Source organism: Varanus komodoensis, unplaced genomic scaffold (assembly GCF_004798865.1).
Source record: "Varanus komodoensis strain SLA01 unplaced genomic scaffold, ASM479886v1 scaffold32, whole genome shotgun sequence".
NCBI lineage: Eukaryota > Metazoa > Chordata > Lepidosauria > Squamata > Varanidae > Varanus > Varanus komodoensis.
The window spans coordinates 5,922,158-5,946,467 of NW_025335798.1; the positions used below are offsets into that span (position 1 = coordinate 5,922,158).

Below are 24,310 nucleotides of genomic sequence, written 5' to 3' on the forward strand. Positions count from 1 at the left end.
GAAGTCCCAAACATACAGAGAGCACCAGGTCAGGGAAAACGGACCTAACAAGCAGTTAGTTTTATGGGATAATTAAGGGCTTCTCTACATGAAGCATTATTATGTGCTCATGTTCCCTGACTCATTTAACTTACTATTAGAAGTATATTCCGTGACAAATAGTACAAAAGGATTCCCTAGGCAGATTACAGAACAAGAAAATGAAATCAAATATGCCAATGAAAAACAATAACAGTATACATAGTGTAACATTAAACTAACAAGTAAACAAAACATATCAGTATACGTAATAACAATATACAGTTCACAACAATATACAGCTCAGAGTTAGGGATTAAAGTTAGAAATTACAACAGTCTAAGTTAAAATTCTAAAACAAGGTAACATTGACTCCATTTAAAATTTACAAAATAAAATCAATAACTAAAATGCCTGGAGAATAATGTTGCTTTTGCCTGGTGCCAAAAGGATGGTAATGAAAACACTAGATGAAACTGCTCTTGGGAGGCTATTTCATTGAGCCATTGAGAAGTCCCCTGTTCTGTTTGCCATCCTCTTTACCTCTCTGGAGGATGACTCCTTCAGAAGGGCCTCTGAAGCCAATCTTAGGGGTCAGGTGGGTACCTAACCCTAGAACAAGCGGTTCTTCAGGTGTCCTGGTCCCAAACTTTTTAGGGCTTTATATGTCAGAACAAGCACCTTAAATTGGGTCCAGAACTCTATTGGAAAGCAGTGAGGTTGGTATAATATTGGTGTAATACAGGTGCGTGGACTTGCTTGCACCAGTGATCGTGCCACCCATTTCGTACCAGTTGAAGTTTTTGACTATCTGCAAGGGCAGCCCCACATAAAGTGCATTACAGTTGTCCAGTCAAGAGGTTACCAGGGCACTGATGATTGTGGCAAGGCTCCATATGTCCAGGTAGGGCCAGAGTTGGTAAATTAATTGTACCACCTGGCCACAGAGTCAACCTGACTCAAGTGATAGAGTTCAAGAGCACTTCCAAGACATGGACTCTGTCCTTCAGGGGGTGTGTGACCCCATCCAAGACAGGTTGAAGGCTCTCCTCTGGCAGACAGACTATCCACCAGCAGCACCTCTGTCTTACCTGGATTGAGCTTCAAGGTATTGGCCCTCTATTATTGGGCTAAGGCAGTGATTGACCTAGCTTTGATGAGAATGAGATGTAAAGCTGGGTGTCATCAGCATACTGATGACACCTCAGCCCCCATCTCTGAATGCTCCCAGTGATTTCATGTATATGTTAAACAGCAATGGGGACAGTATAGAGCCCTGAGGAACCCCATAGCAGAACTGCCATGGGGCAGAGCAACTGTCCTGCACCACCACCTTGGGGAAATGGTTGGCCATGTAGGAGTGCCCCCAACTCCCAACCCAGCCAACCTGTCCAGAAGGACACTATGGCTGATGGTGTCAGAAGCCACTGAGGTCCTGAACCAACAGCAGAACCAACATTCATGAAAATGTGTGGTCCTTTTCATTATATTACCCTCCAGAGCCTCTCCCATGTTTTCCAGCCATTTTGCAGCTTCATTTAGAATAAAAAAGGCCAGCTTTTATGTTTCAAATGTGGAACAAACCAAAATGTAAGTTTTGTATTATGTTACAATTCTGCTATGCAAGAAAATGCAAGTAGAAGCCTCACTGAAGCAGTAGGTTAAAAACACCTCAAACAGAGAAGCCCTTAATAAGGGAAAGGATAATAGAGGAACCTCAAGTCTGTCTTTCCAAAGCTGACAGCCAGTGAATCTGAGGACTAGATCTATGTTTTGTCTACAATATCAACTGATGTTCTTGCTTGCTCATGTCATAGTTGGCCCTGGGTCTTCTAGTTGCTAACCCCTGTTCAGATTCCTCTAGTTTTTGAGATACTTGCATGGGTAAGAGATAGAGGTAGTTTACACAAAGAAGCCTAAGGTGAAAAGCCCATATCTGTTGTTTTTACAGCTGTTCCTCTTTCTTATTAGCTGTTAGTAAGTCTAAAAGTTATCTGTAAAAAGCTTCATAGCAATGCTTCTGCATTGACCACTCCTCAATCAAATGTCAATCTTCTGTTGCCCTTTCATGATCCCTTGTCAATAATCACTATTCCCCACTGCCCAACCTAGACATTAATTCTTGGGAAATGTTTCATTTGGGAGTGCTGGGGATGATAGCACTGCTATCTCTCTTCTCCTTTCTCCCACCTCTCTTTGCCTCTCTCTGAGCAATCATGAGCAGGGAGGTGGGAAATCCATTTTCTAACTTGAATCGCCTATCCTTAAATTGCCTGCAACTCTGGTGAGTTTCTTGTGAATTTCATCCTCCATTTATATCTCACGCTTCATAGTTCAGCCTTCTCTAAAATCCAAACATTTTGTAACTGGATTTAGAGCAAGCACTAGAAAGGTTTCTACATATTTTTGAGGTTCGTTCTTCTTTGGATGAGAAATGGGCCTGGACTGTGGAGTTTTTCAAACTCCAGTTCCCAAACATATTGGGGAAACATGGGAGCCAGTTAAAATAGAATTTTGGCAAGAATTCTTGAGAGTCATAGGAAGCAATCAGCAATAAGCCCATGGAAGTTACTAGACATCTACTTGCCATGTAGGAGGAAAACAATGATCTCCTTGCTAGATTCCATTTTGGCAGTGTTGGGGGAAGACTAAATTATGCAACTGGCAGATGAGAGATGGAGAATGGAGAAAGAGAAACAAATACTCTGTTGCTAAAGTACAGTAATTCATTATCTTGGCTGAAAGGAAACTTTTTTTTATGTTCTTGAGAAACTCCTTGCCTCTCCTGAACTGGCTAGTAAATTAGGACTTTCATTCTTGCGTGTTCCTGGATATTTAAAGTAGCCTTGTCCAGCTTGGATCTTCCAGATGATCCAGACTGCAATTCCCACAAGTCTTTGGGGCATTTGGGATTTGTAGCCTAAACATCTGTGTGGATGTTGGTGAGGATATTTGTTTTTTCCAAACTTTATAGGGAGCTATTAAAATGTCTGGGTCAATCTTTGATCCTCTGCCTATGCAATAGGGATGCTAAACAGATTTACCATATATTTTGTGGCTTGGACATTTTATTTGTTTATTAAGAACGTAAAAAGTTTTGGCTTGGTGGGAATGGTCTTGTTTCAGCTGGTTGGATTTCCTGTGTTCCTATTTAGCTTGTTTCTTTTGGTAGAACTGCCCAATCTGATCCATTAGGTTAATTTAATAGTCTGTCAGAAGGATTTCAGTTGAATCTGACCTAGTGTTTCTCATACAAATTGCCTTGGTGTCCATATCTTGAGCCCAATCTAGAGAGCCAGCAGCTGCTCTTCAGTTTTTTGAGGCATATTCTGCAGATCTTAATCAAAATGTATCTGACTCAAATATGTGAGCAAGCTTTCAATTTCTTGCTTTCTGTCATAATCCCAGTCTTTCATTGGTGCTTGGCAACAAATACTGCTGCATAGAGAACGCCTCTTCCACGCTACAGCAATTAAAATAGGAATGTGGGCCCTTCATAGATAAATGAGAAAGATGCATGGAAGTATCCACAGATCAACTGTAAAACAAAACTACATGTCCAGCAGCATGTTCCATTTTGGAACCTATTCACTTTTTCAGGGTGGTGGGGAGGGGTGGATGGGTGGATAGAGACAAACTGCTGAGAGTAGCAAATTCCCTTCTTCCTACAACTTTGCTGAATTGCTGACTAAAAGCAATGCAGATGTTTGCCTTGTGAGACAGGCCTGGAACCAACAACTTAGCAAACCCTTTCCTACGTCTTGCCGAATGCAAACATTTCTTAATAGAAATGAAAGCAAATCACAATGGGACCAAATATTTAATGAAATCTCAAATTCCAGTTTTTAAAAGCTGCAATTATTGAATTGTTAATCTACAGGGAATCCAGATCATATGCGCAATCTGTTTAAGTGATATTGAAAATATGATAGTCATGACTGACAGGCCTCTTTGTTTTTAAGGAAAACAAAGCTAGGATCCAACCCATTGTTTCTTATTTATTTAATTAACATGTATGCAACCCCATTAGCCATAGGCTCTCTGGGCAGGTCACAGCATGATTAAAACAATACAATTATCATAGCGTAAAACCAAACAAATAGTAAAATGACCTTAATAAAACATATAGAAATTATACATAATAAAATCATCATTGAAATAAAAATATGGCAGCAGAAAGACAGCATAAATCATTAAAACCATTGAACAGTAAACCAGGCAGCTCTCCCACCAATGTACTTATGGAAGAGAAAGGCTTTTGACTGGCTCCTAAAGATGTAAAGAGTAGGTAAAGGTACCAGCCAAATCTGTGATGGGAGAGAATTCCAGAGTTGGGGCACTATCATGAAAAAAGCCGTTCTCGTTGCCATCTCTCCCTCAACTTCACTGGAGGGAGGGATACAGAGAAGGGCCTCTGATGACTGGACCATTTTCAAGGGCAGCCCCACATAGGGCACATTACACTAATCCAGGAATGGTAGGATTTTAAGACTTTTTTCTGTCTCAGCATGCATAGAATTCCACTTTTAGTGACAAAGATGTAGTATGGAAAGTAGTCCTAAGACATAGGCACTGAATTAGAGATTTCTGCATGAAATAACTGGATGTTCTCTATAATATTCCTCTATTTTTTCCTTTTCTTATGTACGTATGTCCCTCTGCTTGGTTTTCAGATTGTTGACTGAGCTTAAAAATCTTTTTTTTTTTTTTTGCTCATCTCTAGACTGAACATTACATGGGTGTTACTTTGTCAGCCCCAATGGGATGCCACGAATACATGCTCACATAGATCACTTTTTAAAGTTCCTTTGGCTGTGGAACGTGAATAGTGCAGACATACAGTGCAGTACTGAAGAGCAGATTAATAACTCATAGTTAATGTGTGCCAAACTTCAACTTTGCTACCAAATTCTGGTCATTGATTGATTCAGCCATTTTTAAACATAATTGAATGTTATTTTCTCCCCATTGTCCTTTTTTCATTTTTGTTTTCCGGAAATGTAAAAATATTAATTCATACATGGGGAATGATTTTTTTCCCATATTTAAGCAATCAGGATCGCTTTATAGCAAGCCAATTCGCTATGCTTTAGCCAAGGGATCTAACTCTGTATTGTAGAGTGTTTGAGATACAAGTAGCCTACACAGTCAGGTTGGAATCTCCCTTGTATTTCTTGACAATGGTAAGAAGTGCAGAACAAAGACCTTTCTATGACAATATGAGAATCCAGAAGTTCAGTCAATGACAGTGATGAATTCTACGATAAGTTGTCCATAATGGTTGGGACTTTCCTGCTCTATGACAAATTCTAAGCAGTTTGTCTATATATTTCCTGCTTCTGGTTTGATAGGACTCTAGATGCACAGTTTCTCCACATTTTACTAGGTTGTAGGTCATACCAAATGAATCCTCTGAAACAGAATACTTTCTGGTAGAAGTAAAACATTGCTAGTAGTGTGTTTGACCATTTACCACTTCCTTAGGGGTAGTGTTAAACCCATGGGGAGTGTCAATCTTATATCCTTTTCAGATGTACATTGAGCTGAACATTGCAGGATCCCCACTTCCACAGAATTCCATCTGGTTGTGAATCCGTGGTAGCACTTGATGGTATGCAGTCCATCTTTTCCCAGCATCATTGTAAAAGTGTTTTGATCAAGGAATCAAGTTGAGGGGAAGGTTGTTAGATGTGTTATTTAGGAATCCCACTCTTAGCAATTTGCACTTGCAGTCCTACAACTATTTATTAGAATTCTCACCATATTAAGGATGGGGCAATGGGAAGGCAAAGCAGAAAGTAAAGAGTGGGCAGTAATAAAGGGAACTATTGAGTGCAATGTGAGACTGGTGTTAATTGCAATGAGGATTCCTAATTAGAAAATGGATGGTTTATTTTGACAGAAAGTAGAAATTGATTTCCATTTGGGGTCTGTGCCTCCTAATTATTATTATTTATTATTATTATAACATTTCTATGCCGCCCCTTGCTGAAACCTCGGGGCGGCTTACAACACGATAAAATACATTGAAATACAATAGCACATAATAAATTACCATTAAATACAAAAATACAAAAAATACATTGATTTACAAATATAAGATTAAAATTATCAGTATAAATAAGTAAATAAAAATATAGAAGGAGAAAGAGAAGGAAGAAGAAGTTGCCCTGGCCAGATCATATGTTTTAACAATTAAAATGATGTTTAAATAAAAAGGTCTTTACCTGGCGCCGAAAAACCAGTAACGATGGTGCCAGGCGGACCTCTTTGGGGAGTGAATTCCATAGGTTGGGTGCCACCGCAGAGAAAGCCCTCCTCTGAGTACTTACTCTCCTAATTTCTTTCATGGAGGGTTCCCGGAGAAGGGACTCTCCCGCAGATCTCAAAGGGCGGTCGGGCATATACGGACGTAAGCGCTCGTTCAGGTAGCCAGGACCCAAGCCGTTTAGGGCTTTATAGGTCATAATCAACACCTTGAATTGGGCCCGGGCTTCAATGGGAAGCCAGTGAAGCTGACGGAGGACTGGAGTCATGTGAGCATAACGCCCCATCCCCGTCAGCAACCTGGCAGCTCTATTTTGCACCAGTTGACGTGTTCGGACTGTCTTCAGGGGAAGCCCCACGTAAAGCGCATTACAGAAGTCTAGGCGGGAAGTCACCAGCGCGTGTGTCACTGTCGCCAGGCAGTCGTACTCCAGGTAGGGGCGCAGCTGATTAATCAGCCAAAGCTGAAGGAAGGCGTTCCTCACCACCGCTGTCACCTGAGCTTCCAAAGAAAGCTCCGGGTCGAGGAGTACTCCTAAGCTGCGGACCTTATCCCTAAGAGGGAGTGTTGCACCATTCAGGACCAGGTCAAATCCACCCTCTCCGAAGCCCGATCCGCCAACCAACAGGACCTCCGTCTTGTCTGGGTTGAGTTTCAGTTTATTTGCCCTCATCCATTCCCTTACCTCGGCCAAGCACCGGTTCAGCACAGCCACTGCCTCACCTGGATTAGTGGAAAACGAGAGGTAAAGCTGGGTATCATCAGCGTATTGATGATTCCGCAGCCCACACCTCCTGATGACCTCTCCCAGCGGTTTCATATAGATGTTAAATAGCAGAGGGGATAGAATGGAGCCCTGTGGTATCCCATGGCAGGGTCCTCTGCGTGAGATGGGTTATGTTGTGGAGTCTTGGTCTCGGTCACCAACCTCTGCATGAGAGGAGCACCCTAGGGTTTCCAGGAAAGTCTGAGAGTTCTCATAATCTGCTTTGGCCTGAATTAACATTCTGCTCTGACAGCTATGGATCTCACAATCCTTCATGTTTCCTGGTAGCCCAAGTTCGTATTTGTTTCCACAAGTGTGTAGCAGGATTCAGAAATTCCATGTGGCTTATTAAAATCCATTTGTTCTACTATGACTTAAATGTAAGGCTTAATGGATTGGACACTAAGTAATGGGATGAAGATGTGAAAGAACAGGAAGTGCAAGGCACGTAAACTTCCAGCTCCTTCATTATCCACATCACATTCCACATCACATCTAATGACACAATTGGAGAGCATTCAGGATATCTTCAATTGCAAGAATCAGAGCTTCCTTGGAGCAGTTTTGGCACACCTATCCCTTTATAGAAGGGGACCAGGGGAGATCAGGCAGTGTAGAATACCAGTCTCTAAAATATGCAACAACCTCATGCAAAACTCTCCCCAGAGTGTCACAGCAGTGTTGATATTTTCTCCATCTTTTCTCCAGGCTGAAGAAGAATTAGTCAAAGCCCAGAAAGTGTTTGAGGAAATGAACATTGATCTTCAGGAAGAACTGCCTTCTCTATGGAATAGGTGAGCACTGGAGACAGCTATGTATCATGTTTCTGTATTTACTGGGTGGGTGGGTGGGTGGATGTTAAAGAGATCTTGACTGATTATGGTTCCAAGACCAATTAAAGCAGGGGTCTCAAACTCAACTTACCTGGGGACCGCTGGAAGTAGAGTCTGGGTGAGGCTGGGCCGCATCAAGTATTCCACCACCGCGGTGGTGCTGGGCCACTCATCCCGCATCGCTCCCGGAGGCCAGCCCAGGTGCCGCCGGCACTTTGAAGCCCGCAGGGCCCCTCCCCCGTGCCCCGTCCATCCCGGCAATTGGCCCGCGGGCCGCGAATTTGAGACCCCTGAATTAAAGTGTGTATCCTTTCAGTTTCCTTTGTTGAGTGGAGGGCATGTGTTCAAGCCTACTACTAAATACTTGGAGGAAACAGAAGTCTGTTAACAAGGGATGAGACTGAAATGATGAGAATCAGAAGAATCACCTGCTTGTACCTTCACTGACTTGTATTATGTTTCATTTACCAGTCGTGTTGGTTTCTATGTCAACACATTCCAGAGTATCGCTGGCTTAGAAGAGAACTTTCATAAGGAAATGAGCAAGGTAAAGATGGACAACACCTTTGTTCTTTTTGAGGACCAGTGATAATAGCATCTGGCTTCTCCCCTACAAATTTTCTCAGTCACTCTTACAAGAGCAGTTGATAATGCTCACAACACAATTTCCAATTAATGTCACAGTCTTCTACTGCACTAGTTTCCCCTTAAGTACCTGTGAAGCCAGACCTGGGGTATGGTCTGAAGGCACACAGGGTAGCAAATTTGCAGAAGTAGGTCTGGGCAAGGTCAATACCTGGTTGGGAAATTGCCAATATAGGATATATAGGAACAAAATATCTTCTGCTTTGAGTTTTCTCAGAGAAGAAAGATAAACAACACAAAGCCATTATTTCGTATAGCCTGGCAATACAGGCTTCTGGGTTGCTGCTGAGTTCTGTTAATTAATTCATGGTTATTAACATTTGGAATGCTTATGGAAGCTCTACTGTGACAGATTTTGAGACCCAGTGATAATATTGAATCATCGTACTGACTGCTCTAATTGACTGATAATAGGTACCAATCTGTAAGGAGCTTTCGTTTAATGCTTAATGTATATAGGTTCTGCAGTTGCTTCATAGTATTCAGTGTATATATATGAAAGTTCTTCAGTATTGCTTCTGCTCATTAGCACAGGGGTGCAGAGCCTCATTCAGTCCAAGGACCATATTCCCTTTTTGAGAAGCAGTTGTGGGTGGGAGCTGAAGGTAGAAGGTGTGGCATCAAAGTTAAAAGGCTCAGGGCCAAGCATTTCGATCTTTCATTATGGAGAAAATGTTGTACAAATCCTGGGTAAATGCCAACATTTGGTAGTTAGGGGAATGTGGCTGGGAAAGGGGTGTCACTGCCTGGGGAATTCTGAAGGGCTGGGTTGTGACCCCAGGAGATCTGAATTTGGCTTCCATGTCTGAAATTCTGAAGTGAACTTACAGTGAAGTGAATTATCTCTCTCCTTCTCTGAATTCAAAACAAAGTCTACAGCAGTGAACAGGCAAGTTTAATATTCTAAAAATCAGATAGAGAATAAGTAAATTACAGACATTTATTTAAGTTGCTTTCATTTACAGTCATTTAATTGCCATTTTAGGGAATTTAGAGTCTTGTGTGTTTGGCAATGATCAACATAGAAGTAGCTTAAGGCAATATTGAGATGTAAATAACAGTAACAAATGATACAAGGTGCATTGACTGATTGGATATTCTAAGGAAAATGCATATTGAATTCTAATATCCATTTTACTTGTTTATTTAATATTCTGTTTTTCTTCCTTCATGGAAAAAAATGCGTATGTGTTTCCTTAGTGGTCTCTGATCCAGGTGGGCTCTTTCTGTTTCACACTTACTTAGCTTCAGTATATTGTTGTATCATGTACCTTCAAATTATGTCCTTAGCCTGAAATAATTATCTAGATTATTTGAGGTGGGAAAAGCTTTTGCTTCCACCCCCTTCCTCCACAGTTCTGCACAAATTCTGTGATATCTGAACAGTCAGTATAAATTTGTGCAGTGCTAAAATGCAACCTGATTTTGTGACTGCCCAGAAAACATGTTATGGATTGACTGTGTAAATTTAATAAATAAGTCAAATAAATATTTACAGGAATTAGGTGTCTCCCATTCACAACAAGTTTGGCATCGTGAGTTTCCAGAATGATATTCTAGGCCAAGGGCAAGCAGAAATTCAACAAGTTAATGTCATCTCTAGCTATGGGAATGTGCACACATTGACTAGCTGTCCTTCATACTGCAATTGGATTTTCCCCCCGAATCCTTCCACATAGTTCTGGGCTGACTATAGGCCATGTTGCATAGGATTAATGAGTGATATAGTCCAAACCATATGAAACGATACAGGTTTCATAGTCCTATTTAAATTGAGTCAACAATGCTAGGAACAAATAGTGTAGTTCAGGTTTATGCTAGGCAGTGACACATTTTTCCAACACTAGTATTTCATGAGAAAAAACCTTTGAGCAATCTGTTACTATTTGGTGACAAGACTTTATAATCCAGTTCTTCACATTTTTCCCTTAGCAAAAGGGATATGTATGTGAAAGGTCTCTCTCCTTATAAGATATCTTCATTTTATTAGAACCAGAGAAGGTCATTTGAATTGCCGCTGGGGCGGGCACGTTGCTGCCGGCATAGATGAAATCCCACTTTCCTCCATCGCGAATGTGAAGTGTGGCCTAACATCTTGTTTTGTGACAAACAGTGGTTCCATGGCAACCAAGGCTGCGATTGCAGGCAAAGTTCCTGGCTGCAGATGGGAAGAGAGAGCAGAAGGATAGCATTAAATCCCAGGGAGGAATAAAGGGCCTGTGTTGACGCAAAGTCCCATAGCAGGACAAGTATTTGACTGAAGGGGCAGAGAGGGAGAAAAGGCAGGAAACAGAAGAAACATGAGCTGAATTTGTTTTATAAATGAGACACAGACTTCACTCATGCGGCACCTGTTCCTGGAAGTCAGATGATGCCCACAGTATTGGTGCTTTTGCATTATGTCACCATGAATTAGGAGAAATGCCAATGGATGAACAAGTCTTTCAGTGCACTGATCTTGGCCTGGAAGCCTAGATACGCCGTCATGGGATTCTGATACACTGACCTTCCATCTTTCTCTCTTTGTTACACTTTATTTAAATATTTCTAAAATTTTGTTTCAGTTGAACCAAAACTTGAATGATGTCCTTACAACTCTAGAGAAAGAGCGTGCAACAAGCACCTATCCTGTTAAAGCTCAACCAAGGTTAGTAAGCACTGACTAGTGTTTCTCTCTCAAGGAATATGGGGAAATCTCTTTGCATTGTGGGGAAGGGGGGCAGCACAGTGATTGTTTGCCTTATTCTCTTAACTGGGTCTTTTATTTCACGCTGGCATTTAATCAGGCCCGTTGTCTCTCTTGACTTCCATCCTGACACCCCAAGAATTGGCTCAGCCAGTGCTTTTCTCTCATTGTCATACTGCAGACATGCAAGAGTGCCATTTCTCCATGTGCATGAAACAACATACGCTTCTTCACATCTACTGAACATGAAGACATAGGCACTTATTTTTTTAAGTATTTTATTACAAACCAACTTATTTTAATACAGTCATGCCTGAAGGGCAGGAAAAAGGGTTGATAATCAAGAAGAGGGGTGAAACAAGAGCTGTGTTCAAGCATCCTTAATGTATGTAGAATCCAGCTGTAAGGAGAGAAGCATGCCAGTCTCCCTTCTCACACATTTCCCCCACCCTGTATAGTACTTGCATAGGGTAGCAGGCTGTAACCCTGTATGTCTGTTGTCCTATGTTTGTGTAGACAGAGTTTGACGAGGAGCGCTTCCTGGACCCCTGGAAGCTCCTAGCGAGAGGCAGGTGCATGATTTTCCAGGGCCTTGGCTCATGTGGGAAGCCTCCATAGGTGCAGTAAGCTCTCCTCTACAAATGATTAGTCTACACAGAAAGAGGCCAATAGAGAAAGCATGAGGAGGCAAGCAGAGCTGGAGCGTTCCTTCTCCTCACCTATTGATTCTGTACAAATGGAGCATGCCTGAACAGGTTTTATAATGCTATTTGCTTCTTTGTGAATAGAACATGCAGTTATAGCTGTCATCTCTCTTGTTTTTTTTTTTCCTGGCCCTGTTTCTGTGTTTTTAAGAGCAGACTGACATTCAGAAATTTAGCAACTGAAACTTTTTTTTTTTTTGCTGAAGAGATGCAGTGCATTTCTGTATGCTGGACTACTCTTTAAAGGTGGTAATGGTTGGCACAATTTCCTAGTTCCTGTGCCTTTAAATAACTCAGTCTATAACTAAGCATAAATATGTGTAACTGAACTAATAACATGTTCTTTCCCTATTTATCCTTGCCTCCCCTCCCCTCCCCTCCCCTCCCCTCCCCTTCCCTCCCCTCCCTCTGTTTTTTCTCCCTTTGTCATACATCAGATTGTAAGCTCCTTGGGGCAGGGAATTGTTCATTCTTTTACTCTGTAAAATGCCATGCACATTGATGGTGCTATAAAAATAACAATAAATAATAATAAACCTTATTCTCAGCTCTGGGGGCTAAAGGCTGGCCCTTTGAGCTCCTTGACTCTTTTACTTATCATTCATATTATTAAGAGGCACCAGTTGCTGGGGAAGTTGGGCAAGAAGCTGCCGTGGCACTCATATCTTGCATGCGGGATCCCATGGGCAGCTGTTGGCCATTCTGTGAACAGTATGCTGGACCAGATGGACCATTGATCTGATCTACCATAATGTTCTTAAGAACATGAACATGGGGGTTCATGTCAGACATATTTAAAATACACTTGCAAAGTCAGTAGAATGGATGAAGCAGGCCATGAACAGCTAAAAGTCAAATGGTGCTGTGATGCCTTGTCATCCAACCAGACATACTGTCCTGGTTTGTACATAACTCTAACCTATGGCATGGGTTCTTGAATTCTGGGTTGTTGTGATGTGTGATTGCAGGCATGCTAGCAAACTGTGGTTTGTTTACCTTGAACAACTCAGAAAATTCATGGTTAGTTGTTCACTTGTGATTTATGGGTTGTGGGTTTATAGGACTGGTTCATGGGCTGCTTTACCAGCCTAGAGTTGGTATGCAAAAGTAGTTAAGAAAATCATCTGCTTTATATGTCAGTATTACAGTGCTGCAAAGATTTTGGAATATAGGGATGAAGCAAGCAAAGGAGGAGGAAAACAACCCAGGAATTAAATAAAAAATGTCATGGTTTGTTTGTTTGCCTGACAGACAAATCCTGGGCGGGGCAAGAAACCATGAGCTAAATAAAACAGAGTTTAACTTTGCGTATGAACCAAGCCAGTAGGTGAATTTTAGATGATCATCTCATCATTCAAACCAGAACATTTTGGCTTTTGGAACCAACTTTGGAAAAAGTCAAAATATTAAATCAACTTCAAGCCTTGATTTAGTATCCTGATGTGCTTTCCTTGTGTGATTTCTCAAAAGGGGAAGAAGTTGCATCTCTGGTCATTGTCAGAACAGGGTGTAACCTGTCTAAAATGGATACCTTTTAGTCTTTTGGAAGTCTTATCTTGAGAAATATCTTTACTGAAAACATACAGTAATAGGCAATTGTTTTCATGATTGCCTGAAGGTATAAGAGATGCCTTTTATTAGAATTGTTGCATAAATAGGGTAGTTTTGAATTGCTGAAGGAAAAATGTGAGTGACGTTAGTAACCATGCATTAGTTTCTGCTTTTACAAACGCTTTGAGGGACTCATCCAGGAACTTACTGCCTCTCTTCAATCAATATATCCTACGATTCTTTGTAAAGAAATCCATTTGTCTGAAGAAACCAGCACTACTTAGGAGCAATGCCAGGAATAGGGTAAATCGGTTAGGATTGTGTAAATACATGCATCTTCTCCCCCACCCTCAGCTCTTACAGTGAAGGGAAAGGTAGGCCTCACTTGTTGGATGAGATGGTCTCTGGCTCTCACCCAAATATATGAGTGATGAAGCAATTTGGGAAGTTGGACTCCCAGCTGCTCTAAGTCCCTGTTGCTGTATGTGCAGTAATGAGATGAATGTGCCAAGCCAGCATTAGGGAAAGGCTTGAATGTTCTGCTTTCAGAAAGCAAATGGAAGTTAGCAGGGGTCCTTATCTGTGTTAGCCAACTGCTTTACTTGTACTCTCTCACACATGCACCAAATAAATAGATAACACATAAGGGGAAATGTATAGCTGATACACATTTGTCAATGAGCTGGATCCCAGAGATATAAAGTGGTTACTCATCAGCCATCCATGAACACATTTCTACACAATGCTAATAAAACCTACCTTTGTTAACAGCATAAAATTAAAGGACAAGGCACAAGAAGAATGAAAGGAGAGTGGGAGAGACCAAACAAACACAGGGTTAGGACTGAATTCAGCATCAAAAGAACTTAATCAACAGAATGTACTAAGCAAGCCAACATAGTATCATGAGGAAAGAAACTGAAGTTGATTAATGTGCACCATTTAGGGTGCTGTGCAATACACATTTACATGGGAGTAAGCCCCACTTAATGGGACTTGCTTCCTTATAGACATGCATAGGAAGTGATAGGCACTCTGCAGAGTGCAATTTGATTAGATTCCTTTAATACAAGCTTGCTTTGTTCTTGCTTCTTAACTGTAACTCAGTCTTGATTTCAGCACTACAGCTTCATCTTCAGAAATACTTTGGAAGGTGTTTTGCCATACTTGAAGCAGCCATTTTGTTTTGAAGAGCTATTCTTGCTTTGAAGCAAGTCAAAAGAGAGGGCTTGGCAGGAATGTATCATGTAATGGAAAAGGAAGGATTAAAAGGCCAGTAGAATTTAGATAATATTGTGCCAATTATATATAAGCAAAAGTATTGTTTAAAAGTTAACTCCCTAGTGAATATATTTCAGTATAAAATCAATACCTTTCAGTATAAGTAAAGGAGACTTTTAAAAACCCTTTGAAATAAGCCAGTATTCTGTATATATTAGTGAAAAGGGAATGAAAATAAATCTGAAAAGATTTTGGATAAGAATAACAACAGAAAGTAGCTTCTGAGATTGGAACTCGCCTGGCACACTTGCCAATGCATCATGGTCATTCAAACCATTTAAATATTATACTGATTTTATGGAAGCTGGCTTTCCTTTGATACTGTGTTTGGCCAGAGGGTATCCAGTTCCCAACACAGCCCTTTGCTGCCTTGCTTAGCTTCTGAGTTAATAGCATTTCCCTCTCTCTCCCTTCTTCATTCTCTAAGCATTTACATAATACTTAGTGGATGTCCATTGTGCACACACACACATGCACACACAGCACCAGCACCACCACAACCTCCTCTACCACCAAGCATATCTGATTTACATTGGGAGAAGGCTCTGTAGGTCCTCTTTGAATGAATATCTTCATGGTAACTGTGTTAGCTCATGCACGGAATCTTCACCTTTCTTTCTCATTGGTTGAGCCGTGTTGTAATGGAGATCACTTACGTGTGCCGTCCTCAACAGAAAGAAAACTAAACTGTTCTCCAGGCTGAGGAAAAAGATCAGCAGGTACCAGTACGGCAAGCTGCATTTGCCTGTATGCTCTGAGTTGGATGCAAAAGCCAGAGACCAGGCTGTATTCTAACAGCAAACTGCGTTTTTAGCTTGGTGACTATAACAGAGTTTTTTTGCATGATTCGAACTATTTTGTCTTGGAATTTTAGATTGTGTATGTGTGTCTGAATAATCCAATTAATGGCTATATATCCCACACACTTTGTTTTAATCTCTTAATTCCTTTGCATTTTGGCAATGTATAAACATCAAAATGAAAAACCTTTACTTTTCCCAAAGTATACACCTTGGAGATACATCATGCTCTATCTATATAGTGCAGACTTCTACAGATAGGTGACTCATGGGTTAAATAGCCCTTGTTGCCATAGTGGGCAATGACATTGGCCCTTCCAGATAGGGAAAAGCACTTGCTTTTATCCATGCATCCATAGTGATACATTATGAGGACAGAACTGGAATTTTCCTCACTTATGCCTTGAACCATTGCACGACACAAAGCTTCTGCTTATCATTTGTTGTTGAATTTCTGTCTGGTAGCTCAGAGCTGCAAGGCTTCTATCAAGCCCCTAGAAGAGCTTGGACTCTGAGGGATGTAATACTGGCTGTGTTGTTCTAAGGAAAGTTGGTAGACACTGGGAAAAGGAGTAAACTCAACTGGGTGGAGCACAGTGTTGCAGAGCTCAGTACGTAGAAATGGGTGTGCACGTGTGTAGAATTCCTGTATAGTTAAGACAGTTTATGGGGCCCTCTCTTATATAACATTTGGAGCCTTTTTCAATGTGAGTGGCAAAATCACAGCACTGCTAGTGTCCTCCTTCCTTTTCTTGCTGACTTTCCTTCTAGAAAGTCAACATTTTGAACCATATTACTGTTATGCCACTCAGATTTCCTTTTAAATGAAGGAACGTTTTTGAAGATTTATGATGGTTGAAAATGAAAGTGAGCTCCTATATGAGAAAATATAGGAGCAAGTATCTTCTTTTCCTTGTGGAAGATATGTTTCTGCCTCTTGTCCTTTCTTCTTGCAAGTTGATAACAAAGCTATCTCATTTCCTCCCTCCCCACATTCTTCCTTCCTATTACTCTTACGATAACCTTGAATGGCATAAATTTTCTATCCTGAAAGGTCAAGTTACAGTTATAAAGATGAAGAAAGCCAGTCTTTTGCTGAGAAATAACGTACACTTAGAAAACATAGGGAAGGGGAGATGAGGTGTTACATGACATGTACATATGTTAATTAGCTTGCTGGAAAAAAAAAAGCATGGTGGCTGATGTTACTGAGTGATTTAAAAGCAAGAAATGCCGATTGCTTCCTTCCCATCCTTTTACAAGTGTGTGTGTCCTTTGAAATGATTTGAGAGCTGAAACGGGTCACAGGCAAAATAAAAGGCAGAAGGAGGTTGAGCTGATTGGGATGTGTGCTGGTGGTCCTCATTTCTTTTCTGGCATCACCACCTTCCATGTGATCCTCCATCAGTCAACAATTATGGATCATCTTAGAACTAGGACCTATGTATTTTTACCTTCCTATGAAATTTGGTGGGATTGACTTGCTAGTGTGAATGCTCAGTTATTTAGAGGAAATGAGTTTCTGCATTTTGCTCTGTTGCTAGAGTAACTGGCTTTTTAAAAAGATCTGAATACTGAGATGACAAAATATGGTATGAGAAACAAGCTCTCATTATTGCTTTCCAAGAATCATGTGATTTAAAAGAGCTTGTCTGCACCATTCTTGTGCCTTCTACTATTTTTGTTTAAAATATCAAGTCATTTGCCCCATTTTTTGGTATATGTCTGTAAGCATCATGGCTAGCCAATCAATTGCATGCTTTGGAGATCAAAGTATTGTGCAATACCATTGTGTAGAATGGTGAATAACCATTAAGGACTCTATTCCTGCTTGGAGTTTAATTTTAATTACTGCTTAGTTTTAATGTTTTAAACAACAACCCTTTATTGTTGAAATCATAGGACATAAGCAAATTACTTTATTCAAGGAGAAAACTAAATGTGATATTAAACACATATTTTGGCATTACATGTATCAGGATTGGGACTACAGTGTGCAACAAGGGTTTTAAAAATTCTTTCTTCGAACTTTATGTTGTTGTTGTTGCAAACTATTCTGTCCAGCTCAAGCTGCTATTTGGCAAGATAGGGAAATTCCTATTGGCGACTTCCCATGTGGACTTAAATTGGATTGTACTGTTGGAGCAGTATGTTAAACTTCATCTCCTCAGGTGCCACCCTACAACAGTAGCTGTTTTACAGGTTTTTAAAAATACACACAGTGGCAAACTGTATGTATTTTTAAAAACCTGTAAAAAGAAGGCTAGATACTGAAGATGAAGCTCAAATACTTTGGCCACCTAATGAGAAGAAAGGACTCCCTGGAGAAGAGCCTAATGCTGGGAACAATAGATGGCAAAAGAAGAAGGGGGCGGCAGAGGATGAGGTGGCTGGATGGAGTCACTGAAGCAGTTGGTGTGAGCTTGAGTGGACTCCTGGGGATGGTGGAGGACAGGAAGGCCTGGAGGAATGTTGACCATGGGGTTGCGATAGGTCAGACACGACTTCACGACTAACAACAACAACAACAGTGGCAAACTATGAATTTAGGTTCATGTGAAATTTGACAGGAAGAGTATGTAGCATCACTGTGGGCCAACTGGCTATCATCAGCACGTTGTTAGATTCTGCCAAAAAAAGAGAAAAAAAAAAGAAAAAAGAAAAAAAGACACCTTCCCTCCTCTCTTAAACTATTTCTATGTTGGGCATTGTCTTATGGCCTTGAAACTGTGCTGCTCTGCATTATTTTTGTCTTCTTTTGATATGGCATATGTATGTATATATAAAGTATAGTAGGATTAGTCGATATACTGTGAAGTATACCCTGCAATGGAGAAAGAAACATTCCTACACAATCTATCTCTAATAAAAAGATGTGTTCCTATGCTGATTCCGAAACATTCTCCCTCTCTTTCTCTTGCAGTGATAGTACAAAACCAAACAAACCCCCCACATCTCCACCTGATGGGACTCCCATCACCAGCCCTGAGACCAAGGCCATCAACCATGAGCCAGAGCCATCCGCTTTGGAAGCACCTGGAGGAGGCATCCCTAAGTCTCCTTCTCAGGTAGTGAGGACTGCTGCTGCATTTTCTCTGGGGGCATATATATCAACCTTATTCCTGTTTTCTCACTGTTACTGTATGCAGAACAATTGTCTTCTCTCCGTTTGTGTGCTTTAATAATTCTGGACAATGTTGATGATTCTGTAGCATCTAGGCTCCCTCTCATATGTTGTATCTGCCTGATCCAGTCTCTTTGTCTAGAAACAAGCAACAGTACTTCCTCTTCAACATAACTGCGTGTATACTAAGCAGGCCTTTTTATGTAATAGGTAGTACATTCTACATAAGATCAAGGAGAGACATGCCTAAGTTAAGAAGGCTTACACTGGCATGCACACTCTGGAAGAACTAGTGACATAGGTCATCACTCAAACCAGCAGTAGTATAAGGAAGATAGTGTGTGTTTATGACCATTTTGCAAGTTAAGACATATGTGTAATGAATTGTGTTCTCCTGAGCAGACATAGAACAGGTAAGTGAATTGTATTGGCTGCAAGAAACCCCAAAAACCAATTTTAAAGATTTTTTTCCCTCCTTCTCTGTAGCTTTATGTGCACAGGCCTGGACCTAACCTCTTTAAACAGAATCATATCATTTTTGAGTGGTCAATGTGATCACAATGGCCAGCAAAAGCCAAGCACTGGAGGAAGAACAACTGTAGACTGGCAGTTACAGATCTGTGATAATGAACAGCATGTGAAACCTGTATCTGAAAGTCGGGGTGGTCCACTGTAGGTTATACTATTGCTAGTTCGGCTACTGGGGATTCTACCAGTCACTTAACAGTAGCAATGGTAACTTCTGCCCAATCAAAAGGGTTACAGCAGGGAAATATCAGAGTTATGAACCAGGCTTAAAAATATTTCTACAGTTTTCTGAATTACGAGAAGTATCTAATTAAATACTCCTGCTACCATAAATTCAATGTTACTGCTAATGTTGCACTACCATAAATAGTCTCTAGTGCAATGCCCACTGTGTTTACTGGTGTGATGGGTTTGCTCAGAAAATACTATTCACACAAGATTTCCCTGACCTGAGACAGAGACTCTTGCCACCCTGCTTTATTATTATGATTATTGTATTGTTTTTAATTTTAATTTTATGTTGTTTCTATACTGCTATGTTGTATGTTTATCTGAGCCACTTAAGGATTTTAATATGTTAAGTAGTAGAAAAGTATTTGCAATACATGTGTGTGTGTGCTGCATAGAGGTTGCCTATGGTAGTGCTAGTGTAATTTATATTAGCAGTAGCACTGAATTAGGTTCTGCACATAACGTGGCCAGGCAAAGGTAGGATTGTTCTAGCATGTAAAGCACCAAACAGGATAAGAATGGTGTGCTGGTTATAACTAACATTATGAATGATCATTTTGGATGTTGAATTCTTGCTATACAGAATGCAGGATATTCTCGTAAATTCCAGAATACCTACTCTAATTTTAAACTGATGTAAAATGTCCGTCTATGAGGAACCATCATGCATCCTTTACATGCTCAATCTGTATTTCCAGTAAATGCACACGGGATTTCAGCTATAGGTTCCTAAGTGAAGATAGCTTCCCAGCAGAAAATTTAAAATGGGTTTGACATCTGGTGGTATTTTTTTATGTCCTTACCTTATTTTTTTGTAGTGCAATAGGTCGACATTGCAAATGAAAGAAAATGTGATAATCGTGATTGGAAATCTCCTGTGGTCCAACAGTAAACTCCATGGAAGAAAGCAAATGTCAAGGCTTGTCCCATAAGTGTTCTAGGCTCAAATGAAATATCTTTGGACCTGGTTTGGAAATACATTACAACTTAGATATGGAGAAGCTCAAATGTTTCAATGCAGGTATTCCCTTATTAACAAGGAACTTTAAACAGCTTCTCCAAGAAGGGTGCTTTTGGATGTTTTGAGATAGAGATCATTCTAAACAGTTGACAGGTGGGTTGTTTGCTCTTTTTAAAAGGGTTATTCCATGCACCGTGATAAACCTCCCCTGTAGCACTCATTTCTTTGTGTTTTCCCCATCCAGCTAAGCATGCCAGTAGAAGTCGGCTGCCTTGCATGGACCGGGCTGGATTAAGACAATAGTATCTTTGGGGAAAGGAATTGGAGCAGTGGTAACCCACAGCTCACATGCTAATTGTTGCTAATTTAGACAGCCTAATAGGATCAGGAGTAGTACAGATAACACAGCTCCACTGCCTCTCACACACCATATCACAGAAAGTGCCTCTTCTTTGTGGTACTCCAGGCAGCTGGCTTTTTGGGTAGTACCCAGCGTTAGGCTCACTGACAGCCAATCTCAACCGTCTGGCTAAAATAGCCAGTCAATTCTAACTGCGGTACTAACCACTGTACCACCACAATATATGCAAGATATTAATGAATAAGAGGAAAACAGTGGCTTATATGAGCCTTGGCTCCCCTTCCCTTTCTCTAACCTAGTGCTCACCACGTATTTTGGACTACAGCTCTCATTGGCCCCAGCCAACATGGCTAATGGTTAGGATTATGGAGTTGTAGTTGAGAACATCTGGAATACACCAGGTTGGGAAAGGTAGCCTTAAGTAGTGCTACTTAAGTGTTGAAGAGGCTTCTTCTGTCACTTGTACACTGGGAAATATTTATTTATTTTATTTATTGAAACATTTGTATCCCATCTATACCAAGGGTCTCAAGATGGCAATTACAATAAAGAGCCGCACAAATTAAATAGCATATAAAACATATAGTAAAATCCTATCATAACATTAAACCTTAAAATATCAGGTAAATAAAAAGGATTTGACCTGGCACCAAAATGAACCAAGTGTGAGTTCCAGGCACCCCTCTCTGGAAAGCAGGTTCTGCAGCTGGGGTGCTACCACAGAAAAGGCCCTTCTCCAGTAGCCACTCTTCTGGCCTCCTTCAAAGAGGGCTCCTGAAGAAGGACCTTAGAGGAGGATCTTAGGGCTCAGGTGTGCATGGAAGGAGATGCTCTTTTGGGTATCCAGGCCCTGTTTAGGTTTTCATATGTCATAGTATAAATATGAATGGTTGCAGACCATTCTTTTGAAGAGAATCAAAGGACCTATGGGAACAGTGTGTGCACTTTGTTACGGTTTTCCCAATCTTTGCCTTGGTTCAAGCAGGTTTTTGAATCACTAACATGCCCCCCACACCTCCCGACTTGCAAAGCCTATGAACAGAAATAATAGAGAGATGAGTCTGCACACTTTGGGCAGCAAGGCTGCTGTCCTACTGCCTTGAACTGTCTGAAAATATTACCACCTCTCTCAGGTTTAAAAAAACAAAAAACAAAAGACGACTGGCCATGGCAATGCGTGAACAGAAAATATACATGGTGAACACTGCCATCATCTGGTGCTTCTCTCTCAATGCCTCGCTAACCTACCCGCTGTAATAAACCTTAGTCATGCCATTCATTAGGTTCTGCTTGTTACATGATGGTAGCACAGCAGAGGCAGTTTCAATGTGCATTAAAGCCCTAGAATTTTAAATCAGCAAAAGGAAAGATGCATGCTTCTCCCAAGAACATCGTATGGAACATAAGCAGGCAACGTCCATAGCATCTGCAAAGCAGGAAATCTATTACTCACTTAGGAGTCTTTCTAGCGGTTAGACCACAACTTCCTAGCAGAGTTCTGCACTGCAGACAAACTACTAAGCTGGGTGTGCTGAAGAAGAAATAAAATCCGAGAGATGTTAGCACAAGCTTGGGAAAGATGATTTGGCAATATTGATGACTTGTGTTCAGGCAAGCCCTCCTCAGCTAAATGACTGGTTGTTCTTACCCTCTTCTTCCGGTGCAAAGAACATGCAATATTTTAAAAAAATCAGACAATTTCCTGTTGTGCATCAATTACAAAATAAATGTTTTTTTAAAAAAACATTGTCATATTCCTGCCAAACTTTTATGAATCTTTTTGGAGCTAAAAATGACCTTAAAAGTTATATTTTAGTTAGTTTGTTTTTGCTCAATTATAAAGGATCCATGAAAGAAAAAAAGGGGAAAAAGTGAAGAGAAATTAATCTCTCCTGAGATTTTTGCATGAAATATGGTAGTACATTATGTACCCATTTGATGAGAAAATGACCTATAACATTAAATAAATTACAAGGGAAAAAAACACAGCAATACCAAACACCAGAGAAATAAATATATGATATGTTGCAGTATGAGCATTAGATTAGACTGCATTGATGGAGAAGTGTCTTGAACACTAAGGAAATGCTAGCTCTGGCAGCTGCATTTGAATGCTAGATAACTTGCCTATGACAATGAGAACAGATGATTAAGAATAAATCATCTACATGCCAAAATGCTGCAGGTTACTTTGGTGGAGCTCAGGTGTGGGTTCACTTGATATAATGAGAGAGAAAAAGAAGTGCTTCTTTTTTAAAGACTTCTGAATGCAACAGCATTTGAAGAGGAAATTACAACTCTCTCAGCATTCTTCAGTTATAGGATTTTTCCTGTCTAAATATGCATAGGATAGCCTACTGGTCTTATTTTAAATGTTTCTTCTCTAAAACAGTGACACATTGCCAAATTTAGGCTAGAAGATTGTCCTGCTGGGAGTGTATTTTTCCCATGTGATTTATAATCTTCAATAGATATAGGTGTAAATGAAATGCTAATCAGGTAGTGGGAAGGCAAAATGGTAATTCTTAGAGTTGAAAAGTATGAGTGGGTTGCAATGAAGGCCTTCTGCTATCGTGCATTGACTCCTAGGAACAATCTTTCCCCAAGAGAGCTGAGCACAGGGCATTCTGAAGTTCTTCCACTAGTGTAAGCAAAAAGGCTTAGTTAGGTTGCCTGTTTCAGATAATGAGTTTAGGAAGACTGTGCAAAAACAGGATGAACACAGACTTTGTTTTATATTAGAACCCTGAGGTCTACCAACCAGGGCAAAATCTGAAACAAGGGCATTGGAATTAAGAAGCAGAATTCCTGTGAGAGTATGGCTCATTCTAGACATTTGTTTTCATCACCAGAACTGAGCTCCTGCTCTCTCCTCAAGCTTGCTTCACTTCTAATTTAGATTTACATTTTTAAAATTGTGTTTATCATTGCTAGTGTTAACAAAACAATAAACTCGCACCATTCTACTGCAAATTACCCAGTCAGTTCCAGTCTATCTTCTGCCCATTCCTGCCCTAGGAAATATGAAGCTTTTTTGTCAGCAGGTTGATCAACTTACACAATTGTGGCACTGTCTTGTGTATTAAATGTAGCTCTTTGAATTTAGCAGTTATGTCACAAGTGACAGGATATCAGGATATTACAAAGAACTCCAAAAAAGAGAACATGTGGTTTATGCAAATGTTTTGTTTTGTTTTGTTTGTTTGTTGGCACTTCCACTGAACTGCAAGGCTACCCTGACTGTTGTACCGTTGAAGATTCCTACTGCATTATTTAGATTGTTGTTAATTGTATAAGAAGATGTTACTATCTAAGAAGATCTGTTTTTCCAAGCAAGGCAAAGTGCTAGGAAGATTTTCTATGATATTTGGACAGGGAAACAGTTTTTGGCCGGACATGTAGTGAAATACCTTTGAAAATCAAGCTTTTGTTCTGATATTCTACTTGGAAATTAGACCTACTTGGAATGTTGTAGCATATTTAGTTGGAACCATAAGACTGAGAGAAGGTCTGAGAAGGGAGATGGATCTGAAGAAAGTTTAGATGTCGTTGA

At 40.4% G+C, this 24,310-nt stretch overlaps 1 protein-coding gene across 8 annotated transcripts in view; it reads left to right on the forward strand.

Moving 5' to 3' along the window:
* The window catches only part of BIN1 (bridging integrator 1), a 129,625-nt gene that overhangs the window by 86,193 nt on the left and 19,122 nt on the right, over positions 1 to 24,310 (forward strand). For all 8 annotated transcript variants that reach the window (XM_044437929.1, XM_044437923.1, XM_044437921.1 and 5 more), the window contains 4 exons: positions 7,761 to 7,846; positions 8,357 to 8,432; positions 11,095 to 11,177; positions 18,476 to 18,620. In XM_044437929.1, the coding sequence (XP_044293864.1) occupies positions 7,761 to 7,846; positions 8,357 to 8,432; positions 11,095 to 11,177; positions 18,476 to 18,620 (390 nt within the window). The remainder of the gene's footprint in view (positions 1 to 7,760; positions 7,847 to 8,356; positions 8,433 to 11,094; positions 11,178 to 18,475; positions 18,621 to 24,310) is intronic.